The sequence below is a fragment of the Petaurus breviceps genome, unplaced genomic scaffold (assembly GCF_028583685.1).
Source record: "Petaurus breviceps papuanus isolate PSGF00001 unplaced genomic scaffold, PetGlider_PUasm1.0 90845, whole genome shotgun sequence".
Lineage (NCBI taxonomy): Eukaryota > Metazoa > Chordata > Mammalia > Diprotodontia > Petauridae > Petaurus > Petaurus breviceps.
Window position 1 is genome coordinate 15,269,096 of NW_027187359.1, and position 21,090 is coordinate 15,290,185.

Here is a 21,090-nt window from a genome sequence, read left to right on the forward strand (position 1 = left end):
AAGCTTTCTTTGAAGTCTACAGTTCTGGAATTGTCCACTTGCCATCTGAGAAACTACCCCCAGTAGGTAGTTACCTGTTGCTGGGTCACACCCTCCTCAGAAGAATGCATTGTCAAATAGAAGTGTGAAGCTTGGCCCACTTTTTCTCCTGCAGGCAGAGTCTCTGTGTTCTGCTAAGTCAGCTGAGGGCAGCTTCTCCTGTCTTTTAGCCGCCTTTCCTGCCTGGGAGGAACAGGAAATAGGAATCTAGACCTCTCTAGGTGGTGTTTCTCTGTGCTGCCTTTGGAAACTGCTTCCTCAGGTGCGGATCACCAATCAGTTGAACCAGACCAGACTGATTATGCCAGTTTATTGGTCTTTACTCATTGTCTTAAGTTTGGGTTTTCTGCTTCTTTTCCTTCTCAAGTAATTTTTCATATACCTTAGTCTCTCCCCACCCCCATAGATTTTTCTGAGGATTACTAATGATTAGCCAGACTGACTTTCTGACCTTCTAGGGAATTCTGTTACAGATCATTTGAACTTCTATCATGTGCATATAATATTTTGGGAGACAATTTGTTTACAAAGAACATAAAAGCCTGGGTATGGGGCACCTGTTTCCAGTGGTAAAATAATCAGTGTAATTATGGTGGCTATAAATCAAGAGTGGGTGTATGTTTGCCTTTTTAAATTCTTATTTATTTTTAGCATTCATTTTTTAAAAAAAATTTGAGTTCCAAATTTTCCCTCCTTCCTGCCCCCCCCCCCCCATTGAGAAGCAATATATCAGTTAGACATGCAAAGTCAGGCAAAACATTTTTGCATATTAGCCATGTTGCTACCATGTGACCCCCTCTCCTACCCCCACCCGAAAAAAAAAAACAAAACAAGAAACATAAAACAATGAAAAAGAGTATACTTCAGTCTGCACTCAGAGGTCATCAGTTTCTTCTCTGGAGGTAGATAGTATTTTTCATCATGGGTTCTTTGGCATTATCTTGGATCATTGTATTGATCAGAGTATCTCACAGTTGGGATCATCATTTACAGTATTGCTATTAGTGTGCAATGTTCTTTGGTTCTGTTCACTTCACTTTGTATTAGTTCATATAAGACTTCCCAGGTTTTTCTGAAACCGTCATTTCTTATAGCACAATAGTATTCTATCATCATCACAATCATATGCCACAGTTTGTTCAGCCATTCCCCAACTGATGGGCATGTCCTCAATTTCCATTTCTTTGCCCCCACAAAAAGATATTCTATAAATATTTTTGCATATATATAAGTCCTTTCTCACTTTCTTTGATCTCTTTGGGATATAGACCTAGTAGTGATATTGCTGGATTAAAGGGTATGCATAGTTTTATAGCCCTTTGGCTATGGTTCAAAATTGTTCTTCAGAATGGTTGGATCAGTTCACAAGTCTACCAACACCGCATTAGTGTGCTTGTTTTTCTACACCCCTCTCCCCCAAATTTATAATTTTCCTTTTCTGTCATGTTAGCCAATCTGATAGTTAGGAGGTGTTATCTCAAGAGTTGTTTTAATTTGCATTTCTCTAATCTGTAGTGGTTTAAAGCTTTTTTTTTTTTGATGTGACTGTTGATAGTTTTTATTTCTTCTGAAAACTGCCTGTTAATAACTTTTGACTGTTTATCATTTGGAGAATGGCTCTTATTTTATAAATCTGGCTCAGTATCCTATGTGTTTGAGAAATGAGGACTTTATCTTGAGAAGCTTGCTGCAGAAGTGAGGAGGGAAAACATTTCCATGAACGGGAAAGGGTCATGCAGCTTGTTCAAAAGGAGAGAGAGAGAAAGCAAAAGAGAGGAAGAAGGAAGAGAGGAGAGAGAAACGAAGCATTTATTAAGAACTCACTGTGTGCAAGCACTGTGCTAAGTCCTGAACACACAATATAAGCAAACAAGACAGTTCAGACCTCAGAGCTTACTTCTAATGAGAGAAGAAAATATATGACGAGAAACTGGAAAAGGAGGGACCTTTAAGTGGTAAAGGCTGCTAACAAGGAAGTTAGAGTAATGATTTATTTATTTATAATGATTTATTTATAATGATCACATTTATAATGATCGCATCACCTTTTCCATCATGTAAGGTAGATAGACTTTTCCGTCTCTCTCTGATACATTTTTTTCAGTTATTCATTCCCATCCAGCACCTACTTTTCCCTTGCACCTCTTGAGCTCATTGGCATTGCTCTGACAGATATGGATTTGTTGAATTTAAATTTAGCCTATATCCCTATAACAGAACATCTTGGATAGTAGCAAAATGGAAAAAGAGCTGGTCCTGGAGTCATAAAGACCTAATTTCAGTTATCCAAATTTTCCCTCCTTCCTGCCCTCCCCCACTCATTGAGAAGCAATATGATATCAGTTATACATGTGAAGTCAGGCAAAACATGTTTGCATATTAGTCATGTTGCCACCATGTGACCCCCGCCCCTCTACAAACCCCCCCCCCCCAAAAAAAACAACAAATATGAAAAAGAGTATACTTCAGTCTGCACTCAGAGGTCATCCGTTCCCTCTCTGGAGGTGGATAGCATTTTTCATCATGGGTCCTTTGGCATTATCTTGGATCATTGTATTGATCTGACCCTAGATCTGACCCTAGACACTTACTAGCTGGGTGAGCCTGGATAAGTCACATATCATCTGTTATCCTCAGTTTCCTCATTTGTAAAATGAGGATAATAATAGCACCTACCTCCCATGATTGTTGTGAGGATCAAATGACATAATAATTGTAAAGCACTTAAGACAGTGTCTGACATACCATAAGCCTGTATAAATGTTACCTATGAATATTATTATTATCCAAAGAGTCATTGAATACCAGCCTTAAGCAAGACATAAAACAGAATGACGTTTTGCCAGAGTTGTTTACCGGTGTCTTATTGAAATCCCTAAATGGTCTTCAATGGAAGAGGGATTTCCTGTTGACAGTGAAGTTCTCCATATACTCCTGTTCACAAATAATATTTTGCTGATATCAACCCTATAAGGGTTTTGAGTAAGATCCTCAAATGAGATCAGTGTACTTATCTATAGGGAAAAAACCCAGTGGGTGAAGAATGCATATTGGCCAGAGTAAAATATGCAATTAGACAGTCATTGCATTAGTGTGTGAGTCTTTGACAAGAGATGGAAAATGAGCCTGGCCTGTTTCCAAAATGTTTTAGGAGGAAATTCGATTGTATGCATTTAGGAAATAATACAACAAATTAAATAATCCCAAATTGCTCACTATTGAAAAGCTCAATTATTTAAATACCAGTATTCTTGTGATTGTGGCTACCAGTCATAGTACATCATGATCTCATAAGTTTCAAAATATCAGGTCATCCATTGAATAATGAAAGAGTTCATGGTGGCATAGATTTTTTATTTATTTATTTTTTTAAGCAATCGGGGTTAAGTAACTTGCTCAAGGTTACACGGCCAGTTATTTCTGGGTGTGGTGCTGAGTGTCTGAGCCCGGGATTCAATCTCCAGGTCATCCCAACATTGGAGCCGGTGCTCTTACTCGCTGAGCCACCTGGCCGCCCCACAAGATAGTTCAGTTAACTTTTTTTTTTTTTGCTTTTTTGGAGGGCAATCGGGATTAAGTAACTTGCCCAAGGTCACACGGCTAGTTTGTTGTGTGTGTGTTGTGTCTGAGGCTGGATCTGATCTCAGGTCCTCCTGATTCTGGGGCCAGTGCTCTACTCACTGCGCCACCTAGCCGCCCCTCCATAGATTTTTTTTCAACACATTGCCATGTTGCTGTAGTATTATCATTACCTTCATGTTTGTTCAGGAAATGGTATAAAGGTCATCATGAAGGACACGTATGATGAGAAGGCTAGTCACATTTTTCGAGGAAGTCATAACTGATAGAAAGCTGCAACTCTATATTGGTGTCCATAAAATAAAAGGCCAAAAGTCAAGTCTCTTCTGTAATGCATCTAATATGTCCCTTGTGGGAAACTCCTGGAAGGATATTGACAAGAATCTTACTGATGTTAGAGGTATGTAATATACACTGAAGGGGGAAGGACCCATATCATTGTAGTCATTGATCCATCCAATTAATAATATTATATGTTTTATTGCTGTTCAGACATCTCTTTGAAAAACTTGCAAAGAACTGGGTTCATATGGAGCAATTTAATTTTCCATTCAAGAATTTGGTTCCATCAACATATATTATGTATCTGCTATGTGCAAAGTATTGCGGCTATAAGACAAAAATAAAACCATTTTCATAGAGCTTATATTGTGGAGGGCGGAGAGGGGAAGATACAGTGGAAACAAATAAGTGAATATAAAGTATTTACAAAATGATACACTGTAATTTCCATCTACCCAGACATCCTATCTTTCTTATAACCCATTTCCCCATCTCTCCTTACCTGGAGAGTTAATTTACTCACTTATGGAATTTCTAGCCTTTGTCCTAGAAATGAGGTGTTCTGATTGGTGAGTGAGTACAAACTCACTGAGCTCTCTATCTCTAGAAACCATGATTCACATTCATCCATCTACCCTCCTCACATTGCATTGCCCTCTCTCCCACTCCCTACCCTAGCTTCCAGGTCTTATTATGAAGCAGTAATCAAATTATTATGATCATTGCAACTAAAAAAGAGCACAGTAATCTGGCTCCATTCAGAAACTCTTAGACTCCCCAGACCAAAATTCACTTTGTTGTTGCTTTATAATGTCCTTTTATTAGAATGCAAGTCCCTTGAAGGTGGGCACTGAAATATACTTTCAAATACTTTGGTATTTGAATCCCCAGTGCCTTGCACAGTGCATGATACATGGTAGGTTCTTAATAAACACTTTTTCTTTCATTTTAGGAGGGAGAATGCTAATAACTGGGAGGAAGGGCATACCAATAGGAGATCAAGAAAGTCCTCATTTAGTATTTTCAAACTCAAAATTTACTCCATCTCATTTTACAGATGAGCAAACCAAGGCAAACAGGTTAAGTGACTTGCACAGGGTCACACAGGTAATAACTGTGCTCAGGTCTTCCTTAGTCCCAGCACACTGCTCTCTCTACGGTGCCACACCTTTCTCTTGTCTTCATCTATTTCTCCTCAGAATAACTTGTTACTATAATAACACATTCCTTGGGACAAAGGGCTACATTCTATAATTTAGGGGATAGTGTCTCCCCAATACTACCAGCCAATTTGAAATCCTTAATATTGTAATCTTACAATTGGAATTAATTTATTGATCCCTTAAACTAGGACAATGTAAACACTAAATCTATTAGCTAATTTACAATTGGGAGATATATATGCCAAGAGAGAATTAAGAACAGCATAAATATGTGATAGATAATGATCATAATCCTTTTGAATGTATGCATGACTCCAGTTATCACATCTCATGTAGACTCTTCCTAAGGGTCTCGCTCTAAGCCTCCCTGAAACTGAAATAAGCTCTAATCAGGATGGAAGCTTTCTTTGAAAGCTGTAGAGAGCTGAACTGCATTCAAGGACTGTGAGATGGGTGAGAAGAGGTGGCAGCAGAATCTCTTCACTTCTTTGAGAGTTGCCTTGGCAGAAACAGCCTCTGATTGTTAGTCTCCTAGAGACAACTAAAGACCCAACTTCATTTGTGGCTTAGCTGTGTTGAATACTGTCTGAACTTCAATGGCCCTCTAAGAACCGGTCCTTAGAAATGTTTTGGGAACCCCAAGCCGGGACTCTTTTTTGTGCACAATTGCTCACTCTGTGCACATACCTTCCGCAGAGCAAAGGGGAGAATGAATGAAATCAGTCTGAAGGGAAGAACAAGTATTTCTTTTCTCAATGGGTTTGAGTTACAGGAGAGAAAGTAGTGCTGCTGAACAAAGGTAAAGAACACCTTGTCATAGAGGGGCCCATTATGCTCTGGCATGCCTGTCCTGAGTGCACATGAGAAAGACTACGGAATTTTTTAAGATTTCTTTTCTTTTTTTTTTTTCTTTTTAACATTTAATAGTATTTATTCCAATTACATGTAAAGAGAGTTTTCAGCATTCATTTTTGTAGGATTTTGAGTTCCAACTTTTTCTCCCTTCCTTTCTCCGCCCCCTACCTCCCAGGATAGCAAGCATGGGTTATACATGTATAATCATGTTAAACATATTTCCACATTAGAGATGAGGGCATTTTTTAGCCAGGACATGATGCATTGTTTTTGTTCTTTATTATTTCTCCTTGATGTCAGACAAATGTTGGATATTGGTAAATTTTATTATAGCTCTGTCTTGGGACAAACTTAGAATGCAAGTCATAAGCAACATAATTGAATTTAGGTTCCCACTCTCATAGCATTTATAGTAAGTAACCCGGTTATTGTGAGTTCCAAATGACCTAATGTATGAAAAGTGTTTTTGCAAACTTTAAATGACTTCCTAGATGTTGGTTTTTATTATCATTTTTATTATTTTTTTTATTCCTGTACCCTGTCTGACACAGAATTGCTTGTGTTTTGGTCAGAAGGTAGTAGAAATTTAGTTAATATCTAGAGAAGCCAGGCCATATTTTAAATCCTTGGTCAGTTACATTTCCTTTATCTTTCCACTTCCACTCCACTTAATAACATAGGACCAGCTTCATTTTTCAAATTGGAATTTTCATTTCATTTGGGAATAATATTTCCAAAGAATTCTGAAATTAAACACTAGTCTAATAAATACATAGCATTCAAAGGAATAAAAGTAGACATTTTTTCAGGGACCCTAAAAAGAATCATAGTTTTCTGTGAATGCTGACATTTTTGGAAACTATTACTCCAGATGGGAGCTCGATAGATGATTGAAAAGCAGTATGGTATTGCAGATGGAGGGCCAGCCTTAGAGTCCTGAAGATATAGGTTCAAGCCCTGCCCCTGATACATGATAACTGAGGCTGTGGGCAAATTGATTAAATTACTCTACTGGATTAAATTGTGATATTTTTCAATTTAGAGGCAGATTTCAGGCATTTGACTGTAGAGATAGCTGATTAGACATTCTCTTATTAGCTTACCATAAAGAGCTATAAAGCTATATAGCTGTATAGAATTGATCATGGAGCATTGGTGGTGGAGTTTGTCTCAGGTGCCTTAGTGATTAGAGAAAAGCTGGGTGGAGTAGATGGAATGCTAAGGTTGGAATCAGAAAGACCTGGGTTTGAATCCTCTCTTAGAGGCTGAGTCTACTTTGACTAGATGAAAGAAGTCATTCTTTGCCTCATTTCTTATCTAACCTTAATCCACTGAATGGGCATTGCCTTAGACAAACTAAGACTTGGGAAAGACCTTAGCTTTAAAAAGGCCAAGGCCTCTCTTTGCAACCAGAGCTATCTTCAGTCCTCCTGTTCTCTATCTTGCCTCTGGACCCAGATGGCTCCAGAGGAGAGAGTGAGGCTGGTGACTTTGCACAGCCCTGCCTCAGTTAAATCCGATTTACTTGAAAGTCATGACATCACCTTCCTGATGTCGTGGTCCTCTTTGAAAACGAAGGACAAGCAACAGCTACTTAGTCATTTAGCCTCTCTCAGAGTCATTTTTCTCATCTGCAAAATGGAGATAATAATAGCACCTACTTCATAGGGTTTAGGTGAAGAAGAAATTAAATTATGTATATTTTCAAATCTTAAAATGCAATGAAAGTATTAGCTACATACTCATTAGATAATTATTTAAATTGAATTACATTTTGTTAAATTATTCAAGTAATTTTAAAGATTATTAAATTATTTGAATAATTAATTATCAGATTATAAAATCACACTTTTAAATAGCTTCCCAGAGTCATATACTTTATTAACCAAGAGTATCTTAATCTCCAAGTATGCCAATACATTCCTTTCTTGGATTCATTCTTGTTCCTTAGACATAAAACTCTCTCCATGTTGGAATCTAGAATTATCTGGAAGACTTTCCTTTTCATAAAAGTTTTTGACTATTGAAATATCTAGTATTTCAATAGTGTATCAACATTCTCCTTTTCAATCTTTGTGACATTCTTACTGTTGTCATTGTTATGGCTAACTTCTTTGTTACTATTCTTCAAAATGGATCTCACAATCTCACTGTTTCTACCTGTGCTTTATGTTCATATAGAAAAGGCATAACAAGCTAAATGTACCTGAGGAAGAACTCTAATCAGTGAGGCTTTTCTACCTTCATAAGCACTATTAGCTAGTAGACTGCAGCTGTCAGGACCATAGGTGAATTCCCTAGTAGAATTTAGTTAGCTCCCCTAAGGGGCTGAGCAGTTTCCATTCATCCAGTCTTTTCCAACAATCTCTACTGTAATATCCTCCTCAAGCAGTCATTTGGCCATTGCTTGAAGACATCTGGTGTGTGGTGGTGGCATTGGGGGAAGGATAGGTTATCCTCTACCTCCAGTGTCTGCTCACTCCACTTGTGGATAAGTGCCAGGTGGTGGGAAATCCTAAAATGTGCTTCTTTATAACTTCATTTAATCAAACAGATAATGTGTTTTCCCTCCTCTACAGGATAGCTCATTGAGTGTTCCCTCTGCCCTCTTTTTTCCAGGTTAAACAACCCCAGGAACTTTCAGGCAACATTTATTGCCCATAGCACAAAGTCTAGATGCTACAGACTGCTTTCCTAGGCCACCATAAAAAGTCCACAATATCTTAAACCTTTTTTTTTTTAACTGATTTGTATGCTGAACCTTCCACTCCTGCCAGGTCAGTCTCCTCATTAGGATGGGATAGTACAAAAACTTCTAGACATGGAGTCAGGAGAGACCTGGGTTCATATTCTGCCACTTATATTTATTAGCTCTGTGATCAGGGGCTAATCATCTAAATCCTCTGAGCCTCAGTGTTCTATAAAATGGGGGTATGAGTGGTAGCAGGGCCAGGGCCAGCCTTGGAGTCAGGAAGACCTAGATTCAAGTTTTACCTCTCATATTTTAGCTGAGACTATGAGCAGGTAACTCAATCTCTCAGGGATTTTTTCAGAATACAAATTACAGACTAATTGCTGATCTGCACAAGTGGATTAAGTTTACACATAAGGATTTACCAGTATTGTTGAAATCACAGATCCCACCCCAACAAAAAGAGGGAGAAGTAATTTTTAGCACCCACCTCATAGCATAACTAGGTTGTTGTGGAGATTAAATGAGATAATATGTGTAAAATGTGTTGTAAGCTTTAAAGTATTAAGATGATGTCAGCTGCTGTCATGTCACAGATGTGTGTATGGGAATGTTAAAGGGTTTCTGTGCTTAAACTTCTTCTTCTACCTGTTAACCCATCTCTTCCTCTCATTCTTCAGAACTGAGCTCAATTTTCACTTTTTCTATGATCACCTTAGCCTCAACTTCCACAGTTGTAAGGACTACTGTCGTGTATGGCTGTGTTCAGCCTATCATCCCTCCTAAGACCTCGGTTTCCTGATCTTTCAGATGAAGAGGTGTGGTACATTGGAAAGAGTACTGCTCTAGGAATTCTATAGGGTGCCTTTATATCTCCAGGACTTAATACAGTGCCCAGTTCATGGTAGACATTTAGTAAAGGTTTGTTGAGTTAACCTTGTCTAAGTTGGATATCTTTCTAGATATCCAAAGTTAAAATAAGGAGAAGGGCAGGAATGAGCTAGAGTCCCATTGGGTTAAAAACTGTGCACTTATGCCTGGTACAGCCTTGTTTTCTTTTACTTCTTCCCAATCCTTGCATATATGAACTCTTTTTGATCCTAGTCTAATCGCCTGATTGGACCTGAAGGTGATGTAGAGAAAAAAGGATGTTCTTCCTGGACCTGAGGAAGTGGAGGAATTCCAGAGTAACATTCCTCTTCCCCCCCCCCCCCTTCTTCCGTGAAGCATTGAGCGTGAGTTGGAAACCAAGTCAAATCAACAAAAGCATTTACTTAGTGCTTATATGTCCTTGGCACTGCGCTAATCCCTGGAGAAACAGAAAAGCAAGACAGTCTCTGCTGTCAGGGAACTCGCGGTCTAACGAGAGAGACAATATGAACATAACTCTATGCAAACACGACATGTGCAGGATAAATTGGAGACAATCGATAAAAGGACAGTTCTAGAATTAGGAATTTTTAGCAGCAATTTTATAGGGTCAGGAAAGGATAGGATAGAAGATAGGATTAGAGCTGAGCCTTGAAGGGAAGCTAAGGGAAATGAGGCGGTAGAGAATTCCAGGCATGGGGGACAGCCAGTTCGAAAGCATGGAGCCAGCAGATAAAGTACGCAGTGCAAGACACAGTGAGAAGTCTGGTATCACTGGATCAGAGAGTAAGCTGGGGGTTGGGGGCAAGAAATAAAATATAAGGAGACTGGACAGGTAAGAGGAGGCCAGGTTATGAAGGGTTTTAAAGGACAGAGGATTTTATATTGACTCTTAGAGTTGGTAGGGAGCCACTGGAGTTTACATGGACAGACCTGTGCTTTAGAAAGGGCATTTTGACAGCTGAGTGGAGGATGGACTAGAGTGGAGGAGAGCCTTGGGGCAGGGAGGCCAACCAGCAGGTTATTACAGTAGTCCCAATGTGAGCTGATAAGGGCCTGTGCAGCGGTACAGACTAGATGACTGTAACTCTGAAGACTGTGGGATTCAGGTTACCCCTCAATTAAAGACTCTCCCATATGGAAAGGTCTGAGAAACCTTTCCTTGTTGCATTGAAATAGTTTCTTATTTAGTTACAGATATCCATGACATATACTGCATGAAAAGAGCCAATACACACTGGCTTGTATATTACTCTCTGTGGTCATTCCCCCAGATAATAAATAGCAGGGACTCTGTAACTGGCAAATGCAGACCAGAGATGCAATAACATCGCTAGTACAAGTCAATAAGATGTTTATCTGACTTCCATTGTGAAAAGTAACCTCTTTTAAGTGACTGCTTTATGTCAGAATTAGTTCTTCCACACCATAAAAAAGTACAGTGCTGATGTAATGGAATATTGTTATTGAAACATTGGGTGCGTACCAATTCTGAGCCATAGGTCATTTCACAGGCTAAACAACACGTTTAAATAGTTCATTGCAAAGCTGGAGTAAACATTTCCAGTTTCGCAGTATCTCAGAAGCTCATAGTTAGAAGACAATGAGTGTCACCTGGACCTCACCAAGAATGACACACGTTCCTTAAAGTCTCTACTTGACCACCTCCAGTAATGGGGAACATGCTGTAACCTGGGGGAGCCCTTTTCATTTGTTCCGGACAACTCTACATTTTAACAAGTTTTTCCTCACACTGAGCCAAAGCTTGCCTCATTGCAGCCTCTACTGTCTGCGTCTAAGTCTGTCTTCTAGGGTCAAGCCTAGCAAACTCTGATCCGTCCTCTGCATAACAACCTTCAAAATCCTTGAAGAGAGCTGTCGGAGGCACTTTCAGGTCTTCTCTTCTCCTTCTTAACTTCTTTGGTTCCTTTTATTTTGTGGTCTCTCGTAATTCACATGCCAGACTGTTAATGTTCTCCCTAAAATGTGATACCCCAAACTGAACACAGTACTCCGTAGGTAGTCTGATTAGGGAAGAGAACATCAGGATCATTGGTAAGCATTTGTTAAATGCTCATTATGTGTTGGCTACTACTAGGCACTAGAGATATAAATAGAAAGAAACAGTCTTTACTTATGAGTTTACATTTTAATGAAAGACACAATAAGTATACATATATATATATATGTATATACAAAAAAATAGAACGGGGCATCTAGGTGGCACAGTGAATAGAGCACCAGTCCTAGAATCAGGAGGACCTGAGTTCAAATCTAGCCTCAAACCCTTGGCACCTAGCTGTGTGACCTTGGGCAAGTCACTTAACCCCAACTGCCTTGCCTTTCCCCCTCCCAAAAAAAAAATAGAACCAATAAATAAAAGGAAGTTTGGGAGGGAGAATACTAGGTATGGAAGAAGGACAGGCTTCATGTAGAAAGCAATGCTTTAGCTGAGGATCAAATGAAGACGAAGCTCCATCCAGTCATGAGAGACAATTGGAAATTATGTCTCTATTCGTGCAGTCTGAGTTGCCATTAGCTTTTGGGGTTGTCATGTCATATGGCTGACTCCTAATGAGTTTTTAGACACCCAAGAGTTCCAGCCTTTTTTTCTACTCAAATTGTTGTCTAGACACACCTCCCCCATCATCTATATATGAAGATATTTTTTTCATTCTAAGTGCTAGACTTTATATTCATCCCTATTGAATGAAATCTTATTAGTTCTGTTCCATCATTCTAGTCTATTGAGATGTTTTTAGTTTTCTCTCCCAGTTTTGTATCTTCTGTAAATTTAATGAGCATGTTTAACGGATAGATGTGTATGTATGTATGCTATCTACCAAAAGATATGTATATATGTATACAAAAGATATATACATACATATACATAGATACAGATAGATATAGATATCAAGCATGGTATCAGTAGGAAAGGACTTTATTTCCCAGAATGCTATAAACAGAAAGCATTTGCTTAAAGATAATCAAGCAGAGGATGTAGGGAAAAACAAAACAAAGCAAAACACAGGTTTGTAGAAGAATGAAAAACATGGGCAATGGCTTTCTCTGCTCATAGCACTGGCACTTCCTAAGCCAGGGTCAAGCAGGTCTCAAGTGCTAGCAGTGGCACAGTAGCAGAATAGGGGCTGGACCATGCCAGATTTCAGAACCAAGAAAGTGGGGTGAGACTCTACGGAGAATCTAGAAGCAAGGGTGGCGGGGGGAGGCGAGGGTCCAAGACCAAGAGGGGACAGTCTTCACTGAAGAAGTAGTGTATCTTCTTGGGACTTCTTCTTTGAGGTTATGGATTTGTTTTTTGTCAGTCAACTTGGGACCAAGTCCCACTCACATTTTTTCTTTTTTGAAAAATGTGTTCGTATATAATGTGCTCAGTGATTTACTTTGTATCAAGTGAGTTAAGTAAAATATCCTAGAAGTCAGCCAAATTCATATTATCAGCTTTGGGGGCAGAAGCCACATTGTATTATTACTAATATCCCTGTGATTGAACCTGGTCCTTTCTTCATTTGACATGGGTTACATGATACAGTTCATTGATAAAAATGAATATCATAAGGCCAGTGATACATAGCTAGAATGCTAGAGAACTCCTAATGTAACATCCATTAAATAACATCTCTTTGGATTCAGTTATTTAACCTGTTCCATATTCTCCTATCTGCCTGTCTTAGTCATGAAGATATCATGAGAAGCTTAGTGAAATTGTTCCAATTGCTCTAGTAACCCTAGCAAAATAGGAAATGAATTTAGTTTGGCACTGATTCTCATGAACCTGACTGACTCCTAATGAGTTTTTCGACTCCCAAGAATTCCAGCTTCTTTTTCTACTCAAATTGTTGTCTAGACCCCCCCATCCCCCCATCATCTATATATGAAGATGCTGTTAGCCATTCTTTCTCTTTCTAAATAATCACAGTGCCTCCCAATAATGATGTGATCTAGGTTTTTGTCAAGAATCAAAGTCAAGTTCATTCATCAGAAGTGTGAAGATTCTACTCACTTCCATTTTGAGGGGAAAATCAGAACATTTGCTACTTGTCCTCAGTCCTGCGATATTTCTTCCACTCTCCAGTTTTTCAACAAGAAATTATTAACAGATTATTATTAACAGCAGCTTATCAATAACACTTTACAATTCTTTCAAGATCCTGTTATTTTGGGCCTTGTCCCATGAATTTATTGAGGACATCTCAGTCCTTTCTTACCATGTACTTTTGGTCTTAGATTTTAGCTTGTGATTCATTTTTGTTCCTTACTTCCCAGTCTTAAGGTGTAATAGTATGATAAGTGTCGAGCAATTCTGCCTTTTCCCTATTAGCCATCATCAATGTTCAATCCAATTTAAGCCAGTCTTATTCATCCCTTATTTAATCTTTCTCTTGCCATCTATATATATATATATATATATATTTTTTTTTTTTTTAATTCATCACCAACTTTAGTTCATTCTGACCTATAGCTCCCCTCTAACATTGTTTTTACAGGACCATGCCTATCTATCGCTTGTGTTCATCCTCAGTCACATGTCCTGGCTTCCATCTTTTATGTATGTCTTTTTAAAATCTTAAATTTGTCAATGAGTTCCCTGTGTATCCACTTTGACTCCTTTGACGTGCCTTCCCCTTTTTCTTCCTCACTGGAATCATTTGTCCTCATGTTGTTAGAACATCAGTTTTGAGCAGCTGCTATTTCCCTGGGGCCAACTTATATTATTGAATTTTAAGAAGTGGGGTCCTACCTATTTCTCCCAAATTTTTCAAATAAGCATTGTGATATAATGAAAAGAGCATTGGATTTGAAGTCAGGAGAGACCTATATGACCATGGGCAAGTCACTTAGCCTTTCAGAATTCAGTTTCCTCATCTGTAAAGTAGAGATAATCATATTTGTAAGAGAGACGCAACGAGGCATAGAAGACAGAAGGCTCACCTTGGAATTAGACAACCTTGGCTTGGGTCTTGCCTCACACATGCTGACTATAGCCCTGGACAAATCACTTAACTGCTTAAGTACTCCAGACAGTTCTCTAACATTTTAAGTTATAAAAAACAGTTGGGAGAGGGAATTTTCTCAGCAAGAGTAATTACAGGTTAAATAATACCTACCTCGTGGAAGAGAGCTGCGAGGGTCAAAAGATATGGATCTGGAAGGGACCTTAGGGGCTATCCAGGCTAACTCCTTTATATCACAGAGAAAGAAACTGTCTCTGAGAGGGTAAGTGATTTGCCCAGTGTCATACAGATAGTAAATATCAAGGGAGGGACTGGAATCAAACTTGGCTCTTCCTGAGTCTATGTCTAGGATTCTACCCATTGCTTCATACTTCTACTTACTGCAGAGTATTTTGCAAACTTCAAAGTACTATATAAATGCATGTACTACTGTTACTTTAAAAAATCTATTCTCTGAACATCTAGAGTGTATATCAGACTATGTCTGGCTTTATTCTCCTTACCTATTATAAGCTCTGGGAATGGCTACTTCTTCCCTAGGTTTTCAGTTTTAGTGAAGAAAGTGATTACTTTTGGGATGTTAGATTAAAAGGTGAAATTAAATTCTGCTCTAATATTACTGAAATCAGAGAATTGAACATGACATAATTGCTTTTTTATGCTTTTAAACATCTCTGAACTTCATTTTCCTTGTCTGTAAAATGATGGAGTTAAACTAAATAATCTCTAATCCTCTCACCCTAATGTGCTTTTTAGCATCAAATCTGTAATTCTACTTTCCTGTTAGTGTCAGAGTTTGGAAGGACAGTGAGCTAAGTCAGAGTAAAGACTCAGAACAACACGCAGATCTATGGGGATGGGCAAAGGTAGCAATAGAGCTTTGACCATGTGGAATATGAGGGTGATTAAATGTCTGGGCAAAGTGTCAGTAGTTTTATGGCAAGTGATAAATGGAGACCTGTGGGTAGTTGGCCTCAAGTAGCAAAAGCAACAAGTGTCTATCTTCACTGGACTTCATCTTTACTACCTAAAAGAATCTCATGTAATTTTCAAATTTGGAAATTTCACTTTTCATTCCTTCTGATTTCTGAATGTTAATTGGCAGATCCCAGCACAATCTCCAGGAAAACTTGCTTTTATTCGTATTCTTTGTACCTTATTTCTAAGCCAATTCCTTTCTTCTTTTTGATAAAAGATCACTTCCAATTCCAAGAAAGCTACATTAATTTAATAGCCTTTGGTGTGGAACATTGTGAAACACTTTGGAAAAATTTAAATATAGGTTTCTCACAATTGATCAGTCTTCTACCCCTCTGCAAATTAGATATGGTTTCCTCTTGCAGAGACTATGTTGCCTTTCTTCCAATAGCTGATTTTATTTAAAGGCCAAAGCAAGGACTTTGACAGATTCTTCCTGAATCTGAGAAATAGGAAATATAGGTTAAATTCACAAATTCATTTCCAGGTCCTCTGGCTCCAAATTAGCCATATTTTCCCTGTGTTACCCTGCTGCCTTGAGTATGTAGTTTGCCCAACATCTAAATATTTTTTTCCCTAACAAAGTTATTTTAGTGACCCCAGTGACTGGCTATCAAATCACAGTGCTTTAATAGCATGCCATTGCCAGTTGTGTGGCCTTCACTTAACTTCAGATATAAAGGGGTGGTTGGCCTGCGTGATCTCTGAGGTCCTTTCTAGCTTTAAATCCTATGATCCATAACATTTGCTGTCCATTTCAGAGAGACTGGGTATCTGTACAGTTTTTTCTCTAAATATTACAGCGTAGGAATTTGATTTAATAATAGCTCATATTTCTATAGCATTTTAAGGTTTTAAAAGGGTTACTACAGCTCAGTACTGTAATTATTAAATACCTTCTATGTTCCAGGCAGTGTACTAGGCCATGGGGATACAGTGACCTCTCCCCCCTAAAAAAAATCACCCCTGCCTTCAAGTAGCTTATATTTTATTGGAAAAAAATATGTAGCAGTTGATGCTTCAATAGCATTTTAAAACTTGCCACATATTTTATGTACATTGTCTTACTTTGACATCCCTCTAAAGTAGTTACCACAGGTGTTGCTGTCTCCAATTTATGGACGAGGTATCTGAGGCTCAGATGGTTAATTGATTTGTGTATGGCCACATATCCTGTGGCTACTCTTTGACATTTTTAATACCAGTTTTATCCTTCTATGGGACTGCCTCTCTCCCCCAACACAAGATTCAAGATAGGAAATCTATACTGCATCAAGGCATATGTGTGTATGCCTTTGTTCCTCTTAGCTCCCCACATGATGCTTAAACTTGGGGACAGATCCTTGGGCATCCACCCACACGAAGAACCAGTCATTGTCCTCTTGTCCGTATATATATACTCTATAAAAACTGCTTTAAAGCTTTGCACGTAATAATCTGTTGAATATAGAAGGCTTGATTTCCAACCTCAGTTAATGTATATTCTAGAAAGGAACTTTTAAAAATAAACTTATTAGAGCCTGTTTATGCAAAAAATTACAAGATGCTTTTGTAATTTACTAATTTGCTTACTTATATGCATTTTTTCATAAGGTTCTGAAAATTCTGGTCAGGGCAGTCACTGATGGGATGGCTGATCGTAGTGGAGATATTGCAACTGGCCTAAAAGGGAAACTCCGGGAATTATTTGGCAGAGTGACTTCAAGAGTAACAAGTGATGGTGAGATCTGGAGATTGTATGCACAAATATATGGGAATGGTCAGAGTGATAATCCTGAGGAAAATGAAAAGGTAACTTTTAAAACTCTCCTGGGTACTTTTTCACAATCTAAAATGTAATATATTACACAAACATTGATCTGTTTTCTTGTTTGGGCAAAGGGAGAGTTTGTTTGAGAATAAAGATCTTGTTAATATCATTGATACAGAGCTGTAAGATAACTTAGAAGTCATTTAGTCCAACACCTTCATTTTATTAAAAAAAATTAATTTAATATACACCAGAAAAAGAATATTTTTATTTACAAATTAGAACAGCAAAAAGGACTACATGGGAACTGCTAGTTTCTACTGTATACAGCTTGCTTTTTTTTTTTTTTTAAAGCAATTGGGGTTAAGTAACTTGCTCAAGGTTACACGGCCAGTTATTTCTGGGTGTGGTGCTAAGTATCTGAGCCCGGATTTGATCCCCAGGTCATCCCAACACTGGGGCTGGTGCTCTTACTCGCTGTGCTACCTGGCCGCCCCTACAGCTTGCTTTTTAAAGCAGTATGTAATAAATTCAACTTATAACTTTTTAAGTTGTCCTGCTTGCCTGTTCTTTCCCTTTCTATACATTTCAAAGGTGCTTTGCTGACTCACTTTTAAAAAAGTTTTTTGACAACATTAACTCTTCTCTTCATCCAAAGTCCCCTCCCACAAATAAGAAGGGAAAAACACATTGTTTATAACAAATAAGTGCAGTAAAACAAAACAAATCCACACATTTACTATATCCTATATCTATCTATATCTGTATCTATATGTCTGTGTATATCCATAGTCATATACACATACATATATACATCCGTATATCTATATATATTCATATCTTTCTGTATCTGTATGTGCAAATCATGTTTCCAATGTCGTCATCCTCATCAAGAATGAAGGACAAACAACAGAATAGATGCTATATGTGTGTATATACGTATATACATATACTCTGTATGTGTGTGTGTGTGTGTGTGTGTGTGTGTGTGTGTGTGTGTGTGTGCATGCATGTGAGAGAGAGAATATAAAATTCCACTTTTTGGGTTCATCATCTCACTTTCAGGAGGTGTGTCATGCTTCATTACTGATGCTCCTGAATCATGAATTGTGATTAGTCATTACATTGATCAGAGTTCTTAAGTTTCTTAAAGTTGTTTTTCATTACAGTGTTGCTGTTATTGTATAAATTTATTCTTTTAGTTCTGCTTGCTTCACTCTGCATCAGTTCATATAAGTTTCCAGGCTTGTCTGAAGCCATCTCTTGTCATTGCTTATGGCATAATCTGTTCTAATGTTTTCATATATATTTTTTAACCATTTTCCAAGTTGATGGGAGCTTCCTTTGTTTTTAGTTCTTTGTCACAACAAAATGAGCTGCTATGTTTTTTTTTTTTGTACACATGAAGGCCATTTTCTCTTTCTTTGGAGTATGTGTCTAGTGATAGCACTGGTTCAAAGGACAGGCACAGTGTAGTGACTTTGCTGGGGAATCATTCCAAATTCCTTTCCAGAATGACTAGATCAATTCACAGCTACACCAGAAGTGTGCAATGTGCCTGTCTTCCTATGGTCCTTTCAGCAATTGTTATCTTTTTTGTAATCTTTGCCAATCTGTGAAAGAGGACCTTGGGTATGGTTTAATTTGAATCTCCCTAATAGTTATTTGGAGCAGTTTTTCTATATAGTTGTTGATTGCTTGAGTTTCCTCCTTTGAGAACTGCCTTTTAATCTTTTTTGACCACTTATTTATTGGGAAATGACTTTTATGCGTGAGTATTTTAATTCAGTTTATTATGTATCTTGTGTATCAGACCTTTATTGGAGAAACTTGATGTAAAGACTTTTTTTCTTAAATTTTTTTCTCAATTAACTATTTCCCTTCTCATTTTATTTGTGGAAAAACAACTTCATTTTACAGTGGGGGAAACTCAGACCCTGAGAGATCCACTAATTTGTTAAAAGTTCCATTAGTGTGTGGCAGAGCCAACATTTTTTCACCATATCATCAGGCTGCCTTAATTAGGAATAGTTTGTCCAATATTTTAGTCACAATTCAGCATTTTCAATGAAATAGATCTTGAGTGGGTTAAGACTTCCCATCCATTTTCCCTTCAATGAACCCTGCTTTTGAAGTAGTGGTCTGTTTCCTGGGGCAAAGAGTTTTTTCTATCACATGGTATTACAAATGAATGCCTTTGATTTATCTCCCTCCTTTTTTTCCCCATTCCATTCCCCCTGTTCTGAAGAGAGGGTAAATTGGATGCAGAGACAGAAAGTACATTTGTAAAGATGAAGGATTTCAAACAGCAAAGAGATGGAGGAAAGTAACACATAGGAATGCCTGAAAATAAATAAAGGGTGTGAATAGAGAGTTATGCTCTATGATGACAGTAGAATTTATCTTATTCCTGTCCTCATGAGCAGAATAAAATATTGATGGTCTGTCAAGGGTTTGAACCATAGATAGAAGAGAATCAGTGAGGAGACTCAACATCCTATTCCTAGCTGTCTGGTCCTTATCTTACCTACAGACCTAGAGCCCAGATTGGGAGACCTTGTTCCTTTATCCAAGGAACATAAGCATATCTTGGGGAAAAGGATGGACAAAAATATTCATTCAGGAACATCCCAGAATTCTAGGTTTCAAAAATCTGTCTCAAACTGTGGGCCAAATGAACTTTCCTAGTCTTCTTTTAAATTCTGCACATGGATCGTACTGCAGCAGTATTCCTTTGGTTGTATGGGACTCCAAATCGTAGTCATCAAATCTTGCTGGCTAGGTAGCATCCTCCTGAACCCTCCACAATCATCCCCACTCCTCCCTACTCTTACTTCAACCTACTTTGCCTGTTATTTACTTCATTCCACTGTTTTCTTTGTAATCCCTACACTATTGTGAGAAAACTCCTTCATATCCATGAACTTTTCAACAAACATTCTTTCTACTTCTTGACTTAACCAAAAAACCCTAACTCTTCAGAACACCACATCCTTTGCAACTATCTCCACTGGTAGCCACTGTTTCTTTCATTCTCTCCCAGAGACCCAAGAAAAGGTTCAGCAGTTATCCTTTCCTCCTCACTGATGCTTCGCGGTTATTCCTGTACTGCCATCCCTTGAGCTTTTGCTTTTTCAGAGGAATTGTGGTGAGCTTGTATGGTTTTCTCCCTTTTCTTTTTGCTGTCTCAACAGCCAACTTCTTGACCATTTTCTCAGCTTTCCAGTGAAGTTAGAACCTGGTTTATGGTCTTCTTTGTCTGATGCTTCAGGTCTTATCTTCTCAGAGTTCTCATATGACTTCTTCCCATGAATTTGAAATTCCAGCCAATCTGAACCATTGTCTGGACAACCACAAAAACATTCACTAAAATTGCCATGCCTCTGGGCCTCCTCAGCTCATGCTGTTCTGTACTTCCCATGCCTTGTCTCTCCTTATTTGTCTTATTAAATACTTGCCCATCATCAAAAGTTCAGCTCAAGTTCTGTCTCCTGCTGTGGATTTGAAAAGTTCTCCCCTTAAAACACACCTGTGAAAAGTGTAGCAAAATTGTCTCCATTTTCTATATAAGAAAACAGCCTCAGAGGCTTTATTGACTTGACTTTTTTTTGTATCCCCAACACTTAGCATAGTGACTGGCCCACAGTGAGTGCTTTATTAATACTCGTTGAATTGAGTTTACTTGACAGTCCTAGTAAATCAAAGCTAGTACTTAAAGACAGTTCTTCCACTTTTAAGGCAAGTGCTCTTTCTACTTTACTGTATGTTTGCTTCAAAACATCTCTTTGCAAAGCACTCATGATACAATGCATTACTACCTTACTATTATGTGGGTTAGACCTTAACATTAGAATGCTTTCTCTCTATGTCCTGAACTAATTCCCTCTTCCTCTTTCTGTCTACATG

The 21,090-nt window shown here is 38.2% G+C and overlaps 1 protein-coding gene across 3 annotated transcripts in view; it reads left to right on the forward strand.

The window, feature by feature from the left end:
- Positions 1-21,090, forward strand: part of TTC27 (tetratricopeptide repeat domain 27) — a 250,727-nt gene that overhangs the window by 219,966 nt on the left and 9,671 nt on the right. For all 3 annotated transcript variants that reach the window (XM_069072168.1, XM_069072169.1, XM_069072167.1), the window contains one exon: positions 17,028-17,225. In XM_069072168.1, coding sequence (XP_068928269.1) covers positions 17,028-17,225 — 198 coding nt within the window. The remainder of the gene's footprint in view (positions 1-17,027; positions 17,226-21,090) is intronic.